Below are 19,556 nucleotides of genomic sequence, written 5' to 3'. Positions count from 1 at the left end.
AATTTATTTCCATATGCTTGTTACAATTTTCACTTTTATTTTTTAAGTACAAAGGAACACATGAAAAGTCAGTCTCTCATCCATTCCTGTCCCTCAGCCATCGAATTTCCCTTTCTAGAGGCAATCAGTTTCTGCCATATGCTTCCTGACATATTCTACACACAGATAAGTATGTGTGTGCCTTTCTAGAAAACTATTGTTTTTATACAAATAACAACATCACACTAAACATGTTAATCTGTGACTTTATTCATCTTGCAATATATTTTGGGTATCATTCCATATCACTACATAGAGCGGCCTCATTCTCAACAGCTTTTAATATTCCTTTGTTTACAGTTATAATTTATATCACCAATCACTTATAATTGGGTTGTTTCTAATCTTTTCCTATTAGAAAAAAACAGCGAATTAAAGTATCTATTTGGCCATACATCACCAACACAGTGTCAGGCATCTTTAAGATGAATGTGAAAAAACTAAAAGCAAACCAAACAGCCGTTGCTTGACTTCTGAGGGCCCCTATTCCTGTGATAGACAATTTCAAAATAAAATGCTCAAACAGTAGGTATAAAAGTTTCCTCTGGCTGGGCGCGGTGGCTCACACCTGTAATTCCAGCACTTTGGGAGCCCAAGACAGCTGGATCACGAGGTCAAGAGATCGAAACCATCCTGGCCAACATGGTGAAGCCCTGTCTCTACTAAAAACACAAAAATTAGCTGGGTGTGGTGGCGCATGCCTGTAGTCCCAGCTACTCAGAAGGCTTGAGGCAGAAGAATCACTTGAACCCGGGAGGCAGAGGTTCCAGTGAGCCGAGATCCCGCCACTGCACTCCAGCCTGGCAACAGAGTGAAACGCCGTCTCAAAAAAAAAAAAAAAGTTTCCTCTAAGGTAAATAGACACTTCTTTTCTATGCCATTAAACCAAGAAGAAGTCACATAGTTCTAACAATTTTATCCTTTAAAACTCAGTAATACAGGCAGCTTTCTTCTCAACTCCTCCTTGCTCCCACTGAAAAACGAAACAAAAACCAAAAAACCCTCCAAACTTTTAAAACCTCTAGAACTTATCAATTCAAAATACAACTACTATAAATAGCCTGCTAAGAATCGATGCCCTTCTGAGAAAAAGGATATAAAAGGGGAGATCATAATTAATCAAATACTAACTTTTCAGAGCAAGAAATTAATTTTGATGTTCAAATTTTAAAAAGATAATTTAATATTGAAACACAAATTCCCTGTATTTGGAAGCAGAATTATTACCTTGTAGTTTATAAATCCTGCCATAGTCTTAATTTCCAGAATATTAGTTTCATGGGCTCTCAATTCGTGTACAAGATTATAGGCGGTCCTATAATTCCTAAATGAGGAGGGTGGTTAATAATGATATAAATTAGTTTAATAAACGATTTCTAAGTACCAAATCACTAGAAATAACAAAGAATATTTACTCAACATTTCTTAGTGCTCAACAGCTCAATAATGTCAATCTCTGATTTCCTGATAAATGAGCCATTAGTTATTAAATATATGTGAATCAATGATTTCATAAAGAACAGAACCATGACATGTGCGTTGTTCTTTCTGTCATTAACATCTGTCAGTAACAAACAAATAACTTAAAAAACGAAACTGGACAACTGTTCAGAAAAATCAGCATTCTGTTAAAAAACATAAGTATTTTAAAGTACCATTACAAGCTCTCAAATAGAAATTTTATTAGCAAAGGTGGTATCAAGACAGCACAGGTCAGCCATGCACGGTGGCTCACACCTGTAATCCCAGCACTTTGAGAGGCTGAGGTGGGCGGATCACTTGAGGTCAGGAGTTTCAGATCAGCCTGGCCAACAGGGTGAAACCCCGTCTCTACTAAAAATACAAAAGTTAGCCGGGTGTGGTAGCACAATCCTGTAATCCCAGCTACTCAGGAAGTTGAGGCAGGAGAATCCCTTGAACCCAGAAGGCAGAGACTGCAGTGAGCTGAGATCGTGCCACCACAGTCCAGCCCAGGTAACAGAGGGAGATGCCATCTCAAAAAAAAAGCAGCACAGGTCAACAGCTTTTTAACCCCAAGTACCTCTACAGGTTAAGTGAATATTACTGGCCTCAGGTAAAGTCTACAGAGCAGGGAAAAATGTCCTTCGGGCAGCTCACGCTGAAGGAGAAGCATGGTGAGAAAGGAGGGCCTGCTGGGAACAGGGCCTACCTTGCACATGGAAGGTAATGAGGAAATCTCAAAACAGGCTTTTCATAGAAAAAGGTTGTTCATAACTTCTCCAGGTAAATGTATTTCTTTCCAGAATTATTTTTGAACAGAACTGAAATTGAAGGATTTAAACTAATACCATCGATAAAAATGAACTACAGGCCAGGCGCAGTGGCTCACACCTGTAATCCCACCATTTTGGGAGGCCAAGGTGGGCAGATCACCTGAGGTTAGGAGTTCGAGACCAGCATGGCCAACATGGTGAAACCCTGTCTCTACTAAAAATATAAAAATTAGCTGGGCGTGGTGGCAGGCACCTGTAGTCCCAGCTACTCGGGAGGCTGAGACAGCAGAATCACTTGAATCCAGTAGGCAGAGGTTGCAGTGAGCCGAGATCGAGCCACTGCACTCCAGCCTGGGCAACAAGAGCAAAACTCTGTCTCAAAAAAAAAAAAAAAAAAAAAAAGAACTACATTAAAGCCAGTTATATGAAGTTGTTGAGATTCAGGAAACACAACTTGGTGCTTTGGTACTTAAACATCTCAAAACAACAACAAAAATAAGATGTTTCTGCAATATTCCTGTGAATAATAAAATTATTTTTATTTATTTCTATTTTTCTTTGCCCTCCTCAATTTTGGGATAAATAGCTGTTTTTAATACCTTTGTCTTCAAAAACTGAGTTAAAGCTACAAAGAGGTCAAGTTTCATTAAATTCTGCTTGGTAAAAGCAAAGGACTAAAATATTTAACCACTGCCAACACATCTGCAACTAATCTTCAAGGCTCCAAGCAGAGACTTCAAATGGAAAGTGATGCAACTGACTGATATCATTAAAACTGAATTTAAAAAATTGAATTTAATAAATGTACTAGTGTATAAACCTATAAAAATCAATAGTCTGGTGCTCACTTCAGCAGCACATATGCTAAAATTGGAGCAATACAGAGAAGATTAGCGTGGCTCCTGCACAAGGATGACATGCAAATTTGTGAAGAGGCACATTTAAAAATTTATTTTGGAAAAACAAAGTCCGATTTAGATAATGTTTAAATCAGTCTCTTGCAAGAATTTTACAGAGTATACACATAAAAAAAAGTCAAGAAGATGGGGAAAATTTTAATATTACATTTCTGTGGCTCATAAAATTTAATTAATCAAACCAGAAAGCTTTATGACACAATGAAATTTACTTCCAATAATAAAATGAAAATTTTTAAAAATCCTAAAATATTATATTCCATTCATCTCTACACTAATTCCTAAATCTAAGCAATATGAACACTTTAAACTTAATTATACTTTGGCTGAGATTCAGAAATTTCCATTACATGTTATTGTTAACATAAAAATAGGAAACATTTAGTTTGAAAGCTTAACAACTTACTTCAGCGCATTTTGTGTATCTTGTTTCAACTCACTGAAGAAAGCTATTTTGAACTGATGCCTAACAAATAAAAGCTAAAAAGAGACAAAAAAATTCTATTATACATATTCTATTTAAAATGTGAAAATTATAATGTTTATTATGAGGAGACATAAAAGAATGAAGAAAAATATTCAAAACTGAAATCCAAGAATTATTCCCACAAGTAAAGGCACAATTAAGAAGGCTATAAAAATCTACCTTTAAGAACTTTAAAAGCAAAGAGTTTAATTTAAAAACAAATTAATTTTTAAAAGCGTTGAAAAAAACTTTAGAAATGCTGAAACCATTTAAAACATTAAAGTATTAAGAACATGTAATAATCACCTCAAAAATAATAATAATCCGCTCCAGAATGCTTCTATTATTGCAAAAAATCACGTACCTGGTGTGTTGTTTTATTCAAAAATTCTTTATGAGATTTCACTCTTCTGATCTCAGTGTAGTAATAAGTCTGTGCATGTTCATAAAAGGCATTTTCCAATCTGTAAAAAACAAAAACAAACAAGCATTTACATATTAAATTATTTTAAACCAAACTTTTCAGGAATATTTGTGAGACCTGAAAGTAAAATGGTGACAGAAATATCTGTTTTACATTATGAATAAGACAAAGTGAAGCAAAAGATAACCTGAATTTTCAGATCAAAAAGTCTAAAAACAAGACCATCCAAAAGCCATTTAAAATTATTTATAATACAGGATACAACAAATAAAAATACCTTTCTCTGATTCATAAAAATTTGGTAATCTTTTTTTTTTTTTTTGAGACAGGGTCTGGCTCTGTCACTACCCAGGCTGGAGTGCAGTGACGCAATCTTGGTTCACTGCAACTTCCACTTCTCTGGTTCAAGCGATTCCTGTGTCTCAGCCTCTCGGGTAGCTGGGACTATAGGCATGTGCCACCATGCCTAGCTAATTTTTGTATATTTAGTTTAGGTGAGGTTTTACCATGTTGGCCAGCAGGGCTGGTGTTGATCTCCTGACCTCAAGTGATCCGCCCACCTTGGCCTCCCAAAGTGCTGGGATTAGGATCACAGGTGTGAGCCACCGCTCCCGGCCTAAAATTTGATTGGAATCTCTAAAAGCACATTCGCCCCTACTATTTTATATTTTTATAAAAAGTCTGAAAAAAATTATTAATCAATTAGATTTCACTTTTTTGGTGATTTTAGTATTTAGGATTTAAAAGAATAAGAAAACTAATGGGGAAAGAACCAAAAATGAGAACTGGCAAATAAGGTGAAAACATTTGTGTGATTTAAATCCTCCATCATTCTATAACTTACATAGGAACAAGAAAATCTGACCAGAGATGGATACACAACTCAAGCTTTCTTTGGTGAAAAGAAGTTACCAGGAGTTATCTGCCTAGGGCGTGAAAGAAAGCAGAACTCATAGCCAGATAAAAGACGAACTTAAATATCAGCTATTATATTTTATATTTGATTTTCTAGGTTAAGATATTTCATTTCATTTCATTATTTCATTTCATTTCATTTTATTTTTGAGACAGGGTCTCGCTCTGTTGCCCAGGCTGGAGTGCAGTGGTGCAATCAAGTCTCACTGCAGCCTCAGCCTCCTGGTATCAAGTGATCTACCCACCTCAGCCTCCAGAGTGGCTGGAACTACACGCATACATGACCACGCCCAGCTAATTTTTATATTTTTTGTAGAGACGGGGTTTCACCATGTTGCCCAGGCTGGTCTCAAATTCCTGGACTTAAAACGATCCAAATGCCTCGATCTCCCAAAGTATTGGGATTACAGGCATAAACCCTCATGTCCGGCCTTTTAAGATTTTTCTATTTTCAAAACTGTAGTTTTAAAAATGTTAAAATACGACAAAATTAGAATCTAACCTTGAACCAAATAATGTGTGAAGGAATGTATTAACCTAAGCTATCCTTTAAATTTTGCAAATGGGGGCTGGGCGCAGTGCTCACGCTTGTAATCCCAGCACTTTCGGAGGCAGAGGCGGATCACGAGGTCAGGAGATCAAGACCAGCCTGGCTAACACGGTGAAACCCTGTCTCTACTAAAAATACAAAAAATTGGCCAGGTGTGGTGGTGGGCGCCTGTAGTCCCAGCTACTCAGGAGGCTGAGGCAGGAGTACGGCATGAACCCAGGAGGCGGAGCTTGCAATGAACGGAGATGATGCCACTGTACTCCAGCCTGGGCAACAGAGCAAGACTCCATCTCAAAAAAAAAAAAAAAAAAAAAAATTGCAAACGGGTAGCAACAAGGCACTGACTAGAATGTCTAATGTTATGGTAGCCAGAAACATGTCTACAGGCTATTCTGAATGATTCAAAAAACAAAAACAAAAAATCCTTCTCAATAGAGAATCAGTATTATTAATCTAGATTGTCTCAGTAAATATCAAAGATAAGTGTGGTTTTAGTTTTCAAGCTGAATGTGTACTTAGAGATAAAACACCTGTTAAACAGTCAATACAGAAGACTGAGAGTAAGCAGGCTTGGTAAGTGCTATTATTTCCTCTAAACCGAGGGATACAGAGTCAAATCTTTCCCTCGCTTTAACCGTTAACAGGCTACAGAGACATCACGGGATAGAGCATAAGTGTTGTAAGGCTTCCACTTTTTAATTCATACACTTCTTTATTATTTGAGGCTTACTTGGAGAAAACCTTATAACCAGTTTCACAAACATAAATAAATAAACGACAAATCTAGTCAAGACGTAAGGCGGTTAGTGAAAAGACCAATTCTCTTACCAGACACTCAAACATTACACTTTTAAGGCAACAGCAAACATTAAGAATGCTCTTTTAAGGAAAGAGACCTGGAGTTTTCTTGGTCTACAATAAAAAAATCCAACTGATTCAGTCTTCCCATTTAGTGATTTAAACTAGCTGAACTTCAGATGTCCATGCTTTTTTATGACATTCCTCTGTCCAAAATAACCACCACTTCCTCCCACTAATCCACACCTTCAAGCACAGTTGCAGGCCTTCCTCTTCCTTAAACCTTCCCAGGTCACATCTATTTATTTCTTCTCTGAAATCCTGTAAGACTTACAAACTATATTACAGAATTTACACTTGCAGTGCTCTGTGGAATTTAACATGGATGCTTTTGGTCTCCACAATTAAATCAGCTTCTTTATGAAGGTAGGAACCTGATCAACTTGTTTTGAACTAGACAAGATGCACACGTACATACACATATACAAATACACACACAATTATCTGTATTTTATTGTTTGACCTGTCTCGAAATAGAATTTATCCTACCAGATAATTTAGGTTAAATTTTTAATTACAAGCTGCTCCCTATTCTAACTTTTTCTTAGAAAACATGTATATTTACTCTTAGCAATATTCAAATAAAGATCACCTGGAGTCCATTTTCTGCCACCACTGCACTAGCATATCAAGTAAGCACATTTTTCAGAGCATACAAACATATATTTTAGCCACTGCAACTGAACTTTGAAAAACTAGCACTGATTCCAGGAAAGAGAGCTACCGGTTTTCAGGTGAAGGACATTCCAGCTTCTAAGTTACAGATGCAGATTTATGTCTAAAAGAGGTGTTCCTGAATTTCGTAAAGTACCTAAGAGGCAAAAATATTCACACAACTTTGGAGGATAAAAGGAGGACTACTGTACACTTAAAAGGAAGTTATATTGAAGGTAGATCCTGTGCTAAAGGCTGCAAATAAAAGGCACAAGAGCAGAAGCAGGAGCAGCAGCTGGGGCTGCGGGGGATGAGGGGTGGGGTCCTTACATCCTTTCTTCCTTTCTCCTCCAGCCTTTTCAGGAAAAGGGGACAAAAGGGAGAGTGAAACACTGCTTCAATACTGTCCCGCCCAGCCAAATGCTTACAGCAGTTCCAATTTTTAATGTATGGAAAGACGAAGATCAGAGACAAAAATCTAACTGCACGAATCTGTACATCTGCATACATCGCTTTGTATTTTTAACAACGGAGTTCAGGCCCATTGAAATTCTTTGCTTCAAATAATTTTAAACTAATTAGAAAACCACTTCCAGGGCTGGGAACAGTGGCTCATGCCTGTAATCCCAGGACTATGGGAGGCCAAGGTGGGTGGATCACCTAAGGTCAGGAGTTCGAGACCAGCCTGTCCAATGTGGTAAAACCCCGACTCTACTAAAAATACAAATATTAGGCCGGGCATGGTGGCTCACGCCTATAATCCCAGCACTTTGGGAGGCTGAGACGGGTGGATCATGAGGTCAGGAGTTCAAGACCAGCCTGGCCAAGATCGCCTGTAATCTCAGCTACTTGGGAGGCTGAGGCCGGAGAATCACTTGAATCTGGGGGGCAGAGTTTGCAGTGAGCCAAGACCACGCCACTGCACTCCAGCCTGGGTGACAGAGTGAGACTTTGTCTCAAAAAAAACCAAAAACCAAAAAACAAACAAATTAGCCGGGTGTGGTGGTGCATGCCTGTAGTCCCAGCTATTCAGGAGGGTGAGGCAGGAGAATCGATTGAACTTGGGAGGCAGAGGTTGCAGTGAGCCGAGATTGTGCCACTGCACTCCAGTCTGGGTGACAGAATGAGATTCCATCTTAAAAAAGAAAAGAAAAGAAAACTGCTTCCAATATTTTCCAGAGCCATTTTTGGCATATTCTCTCTATAGCACAACTTTCCTTTGAGAAGCATTTGCTTTCTTACTCATTATTAAACTGTCACCTTTGTTTTGAAAGGCAAAGTATGTGCGTGGTTTTTAAACAGCTGCTAGTAAGCATGACACAGACAGCCTATTGTCCTAAGAGGAAAGGTCTGAACATTGGGAACACTTACTTTTTAATAAAAGAAAAATGCTTACTCGAATCATTAACTTGGACAACTCCTGTATTTTGCCTTGAAATGATCAGCAAACTTCTCCAATACAAAAGATTTTCACAATCACTCCCAATGCATTACAGAAGTTTTATCAAGATTCTAACATTTTGACACTTAAAAAAACACTAATGAAATCATTGTAGCATGTATAGGTAATACCTCGAAAGGCTCTGAAAGCACAGGAGTAAGTGTGCCATCAGTAGCTCCGCTACTTCCCTCCCAGATCAATGAGATGAAGATGTCCTGATATTCAGCTTTACTCTCTCTCTCTCTGAAGATAAAATACAAATCTGAAGAAAGGGTCTATGAGTCTCCTCATCTCCAGTGGACTGTCTTATGCATTCCCCATCTTGTATCCACATGCTGGAGGCTATGGACCCAGGGCACTTGTTTTTACATCAGTTATTTTGACAGTGTACTCCTTATTGAAACGTTTCATCATCCACAACAAAACTACAAGTGGTTAAGGGCAGAGGCCCATCCTCTGTTTCTCTTGAATCCATGACCGCCTAAATTTGAAAGCTGTGGTGGGCAGGATCATTGATGGTTAAGGTAGGGTTCTCAAGCTCAGCACTGCTGACATTGCGGCCAGGTAATTCCTTGTTGTGCAGGGCTGTCCTGTACGCTGTAGAGTGTGTGGCAACATCCCTGGCCTCTACCCACTGGAAGCCAATACAGCAACCCCCTCAGTTGTGGCAATCATAAAAGTCTCCAGGCATTGCCAAATAGTCTCTGGAAGGTAATGCTGCTCGGTGAAGAGTCATTACAGCAGGGTATAGCACAGAGGACAACGGCTTTCTAACGAAGGCTTCGTTGAAGCCTTAAATGTTGAGTAAGAGAGAGCCCAGAAAAGGAGAGCTGGCAGGTGGGCATGACTATGAAAGCATCTGACAAGGAACAGCACTGTGAACAGGAAAGCACTGAAGTGCAGAGTCAATGGGGAGCTGTCCAGGCCTGGAGAGCTGAGGCCAGGTGTGATGCTGGGATGAGCCTCAGTAGAAAGAAAAGCTGCCTGAGTGTGCTACCAGCTGCCCCTCTCTTCTCTGTTCCCTATTGCTCATATGTCTGCATTTAAGGAACAAAACTCATTTATTCTTTTCCTCTGAATTCTAAGCAATTATCTCAATGTTATCCTGGGCACCACTGACTTGATTTTCTGTGGTGTGAATTCTACTGTTTGCTGCTTCCAGTGTAAAGATTTATTTTGCTAATTGCATTTAAGTTTCTTTGCAATTCATCTTTTCATTTGATCCTATTCCTCTGCATGTTCTCTGCTAAATATATGCTTCTCTTTCTTAGAAGCCTGGTCATTTATATACCAGTGAGAAGGCCAGGTAACCTCCTGCAGCGGATCATTTTCAGAGGTTTGCTTCTGAGAAAGAAACAAATGCAAGACAAGCAATACTCAAAAATAAATAAAACTGTTCATGAGTTAACAAAGGACACTTATGCTGAATGAAAAGGAAAACCATTTTACAGTCAAAATCAATGAAAATATTCATATCTAAATACATCCTAGCATAAAATGTACTACTACAAAACTTCTGTGTGACAATAAATGCTACAAAACAATGAATAATGACCACATGATTTTTGAGGTAATGTTGTGTCTCCAGGTAATCTGCCCTTTATACACAAAGGCTTTATAAAGATATTTAAGATATGATAGGGCTCACACCTTCCTAAGAAATTAGTGACATAGATACATCGACAGCTCAAGAATGAAGCAAAAACAGGCCAGAGTGGAATGGAGACACTCTCACAAAAAAGGACAGACATGTCACTCAAGGACATGGGTAATTACTGGAAATTATAATGGAGAAACATATAAACTTTGTTTCTTTAAATAAAGTTGACCTAGATGCACATATGGAAGCATGTTAATGAGGTAATGTTAAGTGGAAGATCACTGTGTATCATATGAGCACATTTATGTTTTTGTGTTTGTGGGTGTGGTATGGATACTATAAAGAAATACATATATTTGTTCTTATACAAAAAGACATTTTTTTGGAAGGAAACTTGAGCAACTGTTGATACTGGTTACCTCAGGGAATTGGAGAGGGTTAAGAATTTAACAAAAAAGACTTATTTTTACCCCATAGCCTCTGTATCATATGAATGTTTTTCATGAACATGATTTTTAAAAAAAAAAATGGGTCTAAGCTACCAATTTCTCAATTCTTAATAATCTAAAAAAACAAAACTTTAAAAGACCTCTACTTACCTTATAATATAACCCACAAGGTGGTCAGTGTGTGGCAGTACAAACAAAGACTTTCCTGAGAGTTCACATGCGTTGCATAAAGCTGCAGCCCTTTCTGAAGCAATGACATCTTCTCCTGTTGATAATCCCCATCAAGATGAATGAGAAATAAAATAACTAGTGTAGCTTCCCAAATAAATATTTCCCCAAGTCTGAAAAATAGAATTAGGAATAAAAACCCAAACGGCTTTTCATCACACCAACAGGACTCATGGGCTCCTTGAGAGCTCTGTGTGGTTCTCAGAGGTTACACAGTATATGCCTTTTAGGAAAACACTGTGGAATTTTCTACTGAGCCAGGATAGGTGGCCAAGTAATGCCAACAGATATACCACATAACTATTTCAAAAAACATAACTAAAACTGGAAGCAATAATTCATCAAAGAAGTCTCCAAAACCATTTTGGATGCTGTAAGTTTCAACACAGAAACAAAAATATATTTTGGTCTACAAAAGTCTGGGAAAGTGGAAATAAGAATCTGAAACTAAGACATTTTCCAAGAGAAAACTACAAAGCCTATAGCCTTTTTCTTTGCCCTACAGAAAATTAATGAAAAAATTTCATATAAGGAATACAATTTCAAATAGATCTTAGATAAGTAAATTACATTCTTTTTTGGAAAGCTTTGGAAGTCAAAAAAAATTATACTCTTGTAAAAAAATTCAAGCGAATTGTTTTGTGAATTGAACATGCCTTCCTATATCCCCTACATAAGAAGTCAAGTGGAACTAGGGGAACAGGGGAACTTGAGATTTGCATTCTTCACTATCTTTAATTTTTTACAATAAGCATTTGTTCATGTATCATTGGTGCTTTTTAAAGTTGACATACTGTCAGCCCCATAACGGAATGCATGAAAGATTTAAACATCCAAAAACCCCCATCTCCCTTCAATAAGAATTGGAGGTATAAAACAGTTAATTCATTAATTAGACTTTTGATACCTGGGGGCAAAGGGGTTTTCTTCTGAATCAGAACCACTGCAACTTTTGTGTTTCTTCCTTGTAAACTTTGCCTGCAATGAAAAAGCAAGAATGAAACTAATTATTTTAACTTAAAAAATGTATTCATGACTTCACATAAAATACAACCTTGGTAATTCAACCGAAGATAAATTTCAACTAAAAAAACCAAGATCAGAAGAAATCTTTTCCTGCACACAAAGCACCTATATGTCACAATGATTTAAATTCTAAAAGTATGATCTCACATCTTCTAATCTTAAAAATCTTCCTTAAAAGCAAAAGATTAATGTATACTTTTATGTAAAAGTTATAATGCAACTTACTTCTTTATGGTGATACACTGCAGAGTAGTCATCCAAAAGAATTAATTATTTGAAACTTAAACAGTGATAAAGCAAAGCGTTTTAAGAGACTAAACAGTAAATTACTATGTCTCCAAAAAAGATAATAAATACAAGAAAAACATTTGGAAATTCAGACCAATTAGTCTTCTAAATTTCTTCACGTACCCAGCATTATATACAGTCAATAATTATGCTACCTGTGCGGAAGTGAACAAGATTCATTGGAGGTCAATCTGCGAAGTGACCACTGCAGTCTGAACTGTACTCCACTGCCTTCCAGGAATGTTAGTGAATAACACACATGTGCAAACTGACATAGCTGCCCTGACACAGAAGATCATACCTGACTATTTCCACTCTGGTGGCGCACTCAGACTGCTTTTCTTTCCACTGAGGCTCATCCCAGTCCAGTTCATAGAACACAACCACCAGGGCTGGCACCAGATTCAGATGCTTATTCATCCAGCCAGTCTTTAAGATCCCTTTAGGAATGTACCACTCATATGAAGTTCTCTGCAAACATTGGCAGAAATTGAAAAGTTACCTGACAGGAGCAGAAACCACCTGTTACTGAGTGCCAAGCACTTTATGTGCATTGATCTCATTCAATATACACACCTCCCATTTTTGATTAGGAAACTCAGGCTTACAGATTCAGTAAGAACTAGTAAGTGTTGAAGGTGGAATCTCAACCCTGGAGAAGCTATACTTCCCATTTAAAGAATGACTGAAGCCAAAGAGTTTCTATCAGCCCCATAGCTGAATGCATAAAACGATGATGCGTGTCTAATGATGTCAAGGGTCTCAAATACTTTGCTAAAAAAAAAAAAAAAAAAAAAAAAGTAGCCCATTTCCAGGCAAATTCTACTTATATTCTTCACCATTCCAGCTTCTGTTCTTATAAAACTGCTCAAATAAAATATTATCTAAAATCCAATACGGCTTTGTTTATTTCAAAGACATATTGCTGTGATGGCATTTCACCTCACTTGTAGATGAAGTACAAAGCAGAGAACAATTCTTAAACAGAAGCTTCACAGCAGCCACTTGAGTCTGAGCACTGAGTGCCACAGAGTGGGAAGAGGATGCTGTAGATTTGAGTGTTAGCCCTGAAGGATGCAGTTGAAACCTCACACTCCTTCCAAATCACCTGTGCTGGCTCAGACTACTCCACTTCATGTTGATCCAATGTCTACCTCCAGTAAGGAAAGATGAGGTCAATAAGGAAGTCTGACACAAAATAACATGGGGACTCAGCCAAAAGCTGGGAATAGAGACATGAAAAGCAGCTTGAATTCGAGCATTAAGAGGAGAAAAGAGGGCTTGTGCTGGGCTCCCTGCCTTCTTGACACAAAATGACACTAAAGAAAAATAATCATGTAGGCCTGGCACGGTGGCTCACACCTGTAAACCCAGCACTTTGGGAGGCCAACGCGGGCAGATCACGAGGTCAGGAGATCGAGACCATCCTGGCTAACATGGTGAAACCCTGTCTCTACTAAAAATACAGAAAATTAGCCGGACCTGGTGGCGGGCGCCTGTAGTCCCAGCTACTCGGGAGGCTGAAGCAGGAGAATGGCACGAACCCAGGAGGCAGAGCTTGCAGTGAGCCGATATCGCGCCACTGCACTCCAGCCTGGGGGACAGAGCGAGACTCCGTCTCAAAAAAAAAAAAAGAAAAGAAAAATAATCGTGTGAGGGCCAGAGCTGGGATGCTATTACTTGCACAATTTCAGAGAGCTCAGTTTCCAGGGCTGGGTATATGAAATGTTGTCCGTGTGGTTCTCAAACACACACAAAAATAATCAGCCGGTGACCAAGTCCTATATTCCCAGAAACCAAAGAGGAGGCCTGCAATCTACATTTTTAATAAATACCCCAGGTTATGATGACATACTTGGTCCAGAGACTACTATGTCAGAGACACTGCTCTAGGGCAAAAGAAAAAAAAAGGATAGGGGTCAGAACTAAAAGGGTTTTATCACCTAACTTTCAAACCAACCTCATAAGATTATGATAAATAACAAATCAATACACATAAACTGCTTAAAACAGTAAACTGTTTTACTGTTTTTTTACAACTATGTTAGCTATTAGTGATACTATCATCATGATAATAATTATCTAAGGTAAAGTCATCTTTACTATGTTGTTCACCTTAAAAGTCAGTTTTGAACTTAATACCTTTCTTCATTCCGCAATGAATAAACTGTGTTAGTTTATGCATAACTCCTCAAGAATAGGGAACCTGTCTCACTTAAATTCGTATCACTAGCTTGTTGCATGGTTCCAGGTACCCATCACAAAGCAAGTGCTCAAAAAATCTGTGAAATTGAGCCACATTGCACAGACCATGGGATTCAAAAACGACATTAGTAATGATGGTGGGGAATGCAAGACCTTCCTTTTAGAGGGGACTATGTTGGGTTTTTTCCTAAAAACAAGGGAAAACCTGGGCTCATAGGATAGAAAGCTTTATAAAGTAATTATTCCTCTGGAGTTTAAAAAAAAAGAACTATTATTAAATATACATGCAGTGTATTACATGAAAATGCCTAAGGCTTTCTTTATGCACCACTGTGACCACTGTCTTGATAAACTCCACACACACACACACACACATAGAGAGAGAGAGGGAAAGAACACATGCCATCACAATGCCATTACCTTGGGTCTACATTTGGGATACTCATGGTCACCTGGGAGCACCTTGAAAGAAATTGGTACTCGATCAGCTCTCCGATTGGCACAGAAGGCGTCCCAGACAGCTCGATGGACTGCATTATAAACTACATCCAGGCCCGTTAGAGTAACAAAGGCCATAGGCCGGCAACATAATTCCACAGGGAAGTCCCACTGTGTGGGGCTCATGTTTATGATGTCACAAAAAACCTGAAATACAAATGTTAATACATTCATAATTAATTTTTAAAAACTCATATTCATTTCTCCAGCCTGGGCAACAACAGCAAAACTCTGTCTCAAAAAAAAAAAACCAACTCATATTCATTTCCAATATATGAATCTCTATTTAAAAATCATTACAAAAAAATAATCATTACAAGGCCAGGCATGGTGGCTCATGCATAAAATCCCAACACTTTGGGAGGCTGAAGCAGGTGGATCACTGGAGGCCAGGAGTTCAAGACCAGCCTAGCCAACACAGTGAAACCTTGTCTCTACTAAAAATACAAAAAATTGGTTGGGCGTGGTGACTCACGCCTGTAATCCCAGCACTTTGGGAGGCCGAGGCAGGCGGATCACGAGGTCAGGAGATCGAGATCATCCTGGCTAACACGGTGAAACCCTGTCTCTACTAAAAATACAAAAAATTAGCCGGGCGTGGTGGTGGGCACCTGTAGTCCCAGCTACTCAGGAGGCTGAGGCAGGAGAATGGCGTGAATCCGGGAGGTGGAGGTTGCAGTGAGGCAAGATGGCGCCACTGCACTCTAGCCTGGACGACAGAGGGAGACTCTGTCTCAAAAACAAAAAACAAAAAACAAAAAACAAAAAATTAGCTGGACATGGTGGCACACGCCTGTAACCCCAACTACTTGGAGGCTGAGGCAGGAGAATCGCTTGAACCCAGGAGGCAGAGGCTCCAGTGAGCCAAGATCACGGCACTGCACTCCAATCTGGGTGACAGAGTGAGACTCTGTCTCAAAAAAAATAAAATAAATAAAATAATCATTACAAAAAGGCCAAAGGCTTTGAGTATCTGCAAACTGTCAAGCAAACAGAAGAGAGAAAAAGGGAAAACTGTAATTCCTGAATTAGAGCTATTAAAATGTAATAACTGTATGACATTTAAGAAAAAATCTTTCATGTTAAAAATGTTGAAGTCAACTTTAAGACAAATCAGCATTTTCAGTAATGTCTCAAAATGCACACAGAACTTTGAAATTAGTAGACCAAGAAAGCAAGAAGGTGATAAAATTAAAATAGATCTACATGATCTATTTCAACTATAAAAGAAAAATATATTGAAAGAAAAATATAAAAGAAAAACAGTTGACTTACATATAATAAACTTCCTCTAATTTCTCTGTAATTGCTAATATTGAATTTCTGAATACCTAGGATATTATTAAAATAGCCTTTAATTTATGTAATTATCTAAATAGTAGCTATGTTGTCTCATTTCCTGCAATATAAAATTTACTCTTTAAAGAAAAATCTGTAAGGGAAAAACTAACAATGAATGGAAACCTCTCGGAGTATGTTTCCACTGCGTTCTTTAGCTAAGAATCAGTCCATAATAAATCTAAAGTATGCCCTGACTTTATAAGTATATAAAACTATGTTTATCCCGGACAAGACTGTCATTATATTTTTAATATAATCTTACTTGCAAAAGGATGTAACAACATGAGGTTCTTTTTTTTTTTTTTTTTTTTTTTTGAGACGGAGTATCACTCCGTCACCAGGCTGGAGTGCACTGGCCCAATCTCAGCTCACTACAACCTCCACCTCCCGGGTTCAAGTGATTCCCCTGCCTCAGCCTCCCTAGTAGCTGGGACTACAGGCATGCACCACCATGCCCAGCTAATTTTTTGTATTTTAGTAGACAGGGTTTCACCATGTTGGCCAGGATGGTCTTGATCTCGTGACCTCAGGCGATTGCCAGCCTTGGCCTCCCAAATGAGGTTCTTTTAAAAGATAATCTATACGAGCATATTACAGAGAATTCAGGTAAGGCACAAGTGGCTCATGCCTATAATCCCAGCACTTTTGGAGGACAAGGCCAGAGGATTGTTGAGGCCAGGAGTTCAAGACTGGCCTGGGAAACATAATGAGATCCTGTCTCTAAAAGAAATAAAAAAGAAAATAGCCGGGCATGGTGGTGCTCACTTGTAGTCCCAGCCACTTGGGAGGCTGAGATGGGAGGATCACTTGAGTCTAGGTGTTTAAAGTTACAGTGAGCTATGATTGTGCCACTGCACTCCAGCCTGGGTGACAGAGCAAGATTGTGCCACAAAAAAAAAGTTATTCCAAACAAAATTATCACTACATTTTAAATATAATCTTATTTGAAAAAGAATGTGTCATGAGGCTCTTTTAAAAGGTAATCTGGCCGGGCGCGGTGGCTCACTCCTGTAATCCCAGCACTTTGGGAGGCCGAGGAGGGCGGATCACAAGGTCAGGAGATCGAGACCATCCTGGCTAACATGGTGAAACCCCGTCTCTACTAAAAACACAAAAAATTAGCCGGGTGTGGTGGTGGGCGCCTGTAGTCCCAGCTACTCGGGAGGCTGAGGCAGGAGAATGGCGTGAACCCGGGAGGTGGAGCTTGCAGTGAGCCGAGATCGCGCCACTGCACTCCAGCCTGGGCGACAGAGCGAGACTCCGTCTCAAAAAAAAAAAAAAAAAAAGGTAATCTACACTAGTATACCAGTATATTATGGAGAAGTCTAACACAATCTTTGTGAAAAGTGAGGCACACTTAGGCTAATACCTAATCCCCAAAACATGGAATATTTTCAACTGAAAGGTTAATTTAGGAAAGACTATTAGTCTTCTCATGTTTACATACTGAAAGAACAACAGGTATTCAAAAAATGATTTGCAAAGCTTGCCAGAAATGTCTACAACAGATTGTTTTAGAATTGTTTAAATATTTTTATGACAGGATTAAGTTATGAGGGCAAAGGATTGCATGTTCAGAGAAACAGTCTAGTTCTGGGTAATGTAGGAATGAAAATTAAAAAGGGGTGACCAGGCTGGGTACGGCGGCTCACGCCTGTAATCCCAGCACTTTGAGAGGCCAAGGCGGGCGATTCACGAGGTCAGCAGTTCAAAACCAGCCTGTACAACAGGGTAAAACCCCGTCTCTACTAAAAATACAAAAATTAGCCGGGCATGGTGATGCATGCCTATAGTCCCAGCTACTCGGGAGGCTGAGGCAGGAGAATTGCTTGAACCCGGGAGGCGGAGATTTCAGTGAGCCGAGATCGCACCACTGCACTCCAGCCTGGGCAACAGAGCAAGACTCCGTCTCAACAACAACAACAAAAAACAAGTGACCAAAATACAATACGGGCCCCTTTGCTTAATATGAACGAGTCTAGACTAGAGGCCATTTCCTGTTACAACTCCAGAGGCCCAAAAGACATAGCTGTGGTCTTCAAATATGGAGTTGAAATAAGAGGAACTAAAAATGACTGTCATCCAATAGAAATACGAATCACATAAATAAATTAAAAATTTCTAGCAGTCATATTAAAAAGTAAAACGTGGATGGAATTCATTTTAATATTCAATTTAACGCAGTACAGTATGTCCAAAATATTATCATACTGACACTAACATAAAAGTTATTGACATATTTTACCTTTTTTTGTACTGAGTCTTCAAAATCTGGTGTGTATTTCACACTCACAGCACATCTCAATTCAGACTAGCCTATTTCAAATGCCTGATGTAGCTACTGGCTACAGAACTGGACAGCAGAGATCTAAATTATGGGAAATGTGTCCCAAAATTGCTGCATGAAACCTGTATCAGAAAGTCTTGCCACGTTCTCCTATGTCACCTGAAATGGTCGTGCTTATTCTGCAGCAAAGGAATTTGAATGAGAACACCGATAACGCACAGGCGCAGATCGAATGGATTTCAATGACAGGCTGGAAGGAGAAATTTTCAGATATCCAATGGAGCAACCAACGAAACTATACACGAAAGGAGGCGCAGCTATAGAAGGTGAATAATGGATGGGAGATCAAGTAATGCAAGGGAAGTAAACTGGAAACTAGCGTGAAAGATAAGAAAGGTGACCCAATCAAATTGGCAACTAAAAAAACCCCAAAACCTAATGTGGTTACTTTTTTTTTCTTTTAACTAACTGGAAGTTCAGGGTGTAGGACACAAGGCTGCTAAGAATGGGATTCAGAGATGTTCAACTACAAAACGAACAAAAGAGGAACGACAGTGTGGGGACAAAATGATGTTTCGATGTTAAAGATGAGAAGCAACAATCCAACCCTAGGAGAAACACCGTCCCCATGGTCCCAGTATCTGTTCTGGTAGCTCCAGTGAGGAAAGGCAGAGAAATAACCTTGCAGTCCCTAAAGGCAGATATCTTCCTCCTCTTATTCCCCCGTCTTAAACCTGGGAGGCCCTAGAAACGGGTGCGTCTTTCCTCGGGTCTAAAAGAGAAGTGCCAGGATTGCACCCGTCGATGGGATTGCAAAACGCAGGCCCCCAAACCAGCATTGTTAAGAGCTAGCTCTCTTCCTCGGCGGTCCCGCCTGGCCCCGCGGGTCTCCGGGCCCGGACTCACCCAGGCCCCACGCCCCGGGCCCGCTGCAGCTGAGGCCGGTCGCCGCCAGCCGGGACAAGACGAGGGGAGGCGGGGGGATGTCACAGAACGCCGGGGCCCGTCCCCACCGCAGCAGCCCCACAGCCAGTTCCAACAGGCGAGACTTCCCTGTACCCACCTCCCCCGGCACAGGAAGCACTATCTGGGCCTGAGTGACAGCGCTCTACACCAATCGCTGTCCCGGAACTTTA

At 39.5% G+C, this 19,556-nt stretch overlaps 1 protein-coding gene and 1 pseudogene across 2 annotated transcripts in view; one reads left to right on the top strand and one right to left on the bottom strand.

The window, feature by feature from the left end:
• TRAPPC11 (trafficking protein particle complex subunit 11) overlaps positions 1-19,499 on the bottom strand; it is a 54,325-nt gene extending 34,826 nt beyond the window's left edge. Inside the window, exons 1-8 of one of the 2 annotated variants that reach the window (XM_031010346.3) lie at positions 19,327-19,499; positions 14,715-14,939; positions 12,391-12,560; positions 11,683-11,753; positions 10,698-10,812; positions 4,021-4,120; positions 3,597-3,670; positions 1,267-1,363 (exon numbers count right to left, since the gene is read on the bottom strand). In XM_031010346.3, the coding sequence (XP_030866206.2) occupies positions 1,267-1,363; positions 3,597-3,670; positions 4,021-4,120; positions 10,698-10,812; positions 11,683-11,753; positions 12,391-12,560; positions 14,715-14,918 (831 nt within the window). In that variant the 5' untranslated portion in view covers positions 14,919-14,939; positions 19,327-19,499. The remainder of the gene's footprint in view (positions 1-1,266; positions 1,364-3,596; positions 3,671-4,020; positions 4,121-10,697; positions 10,813-11,682; positions 11,754-12,390; positions 12,561-14,714; positions 14,940-19,326) is intronic. The other variant, XM_055384865.2, reaches the window with a different exon arrangement.
• LOC115934384 (uncharacterized) lies at positions 3,114-3,226 on the top strand (annotated as a pseudogene).
• Positions 19,500-19,556: the final 57 nt, after the last annotated feature.

This window comes from Gorilla gorilla, chromosome 3 (assembly GCF_029281585.2).
Source record: "Gorilla gorilla gorilla isolate KB3781 chromosome 3, NHGRI_mGorGor1-v2.1_pri, whole genome shotgun sequence".
In the NCBI taxonomy this organism is placed as follows: Eukaryota; Metazoa; Chordata; class Mammalia; order Primates; family Hominidae; genus Gorilla; species Gorilla gorilla.
Note: the sequence above shows the minus strand (reverse complement) of the source record. Positions and strands in the feature narration are given on the sequence as shown.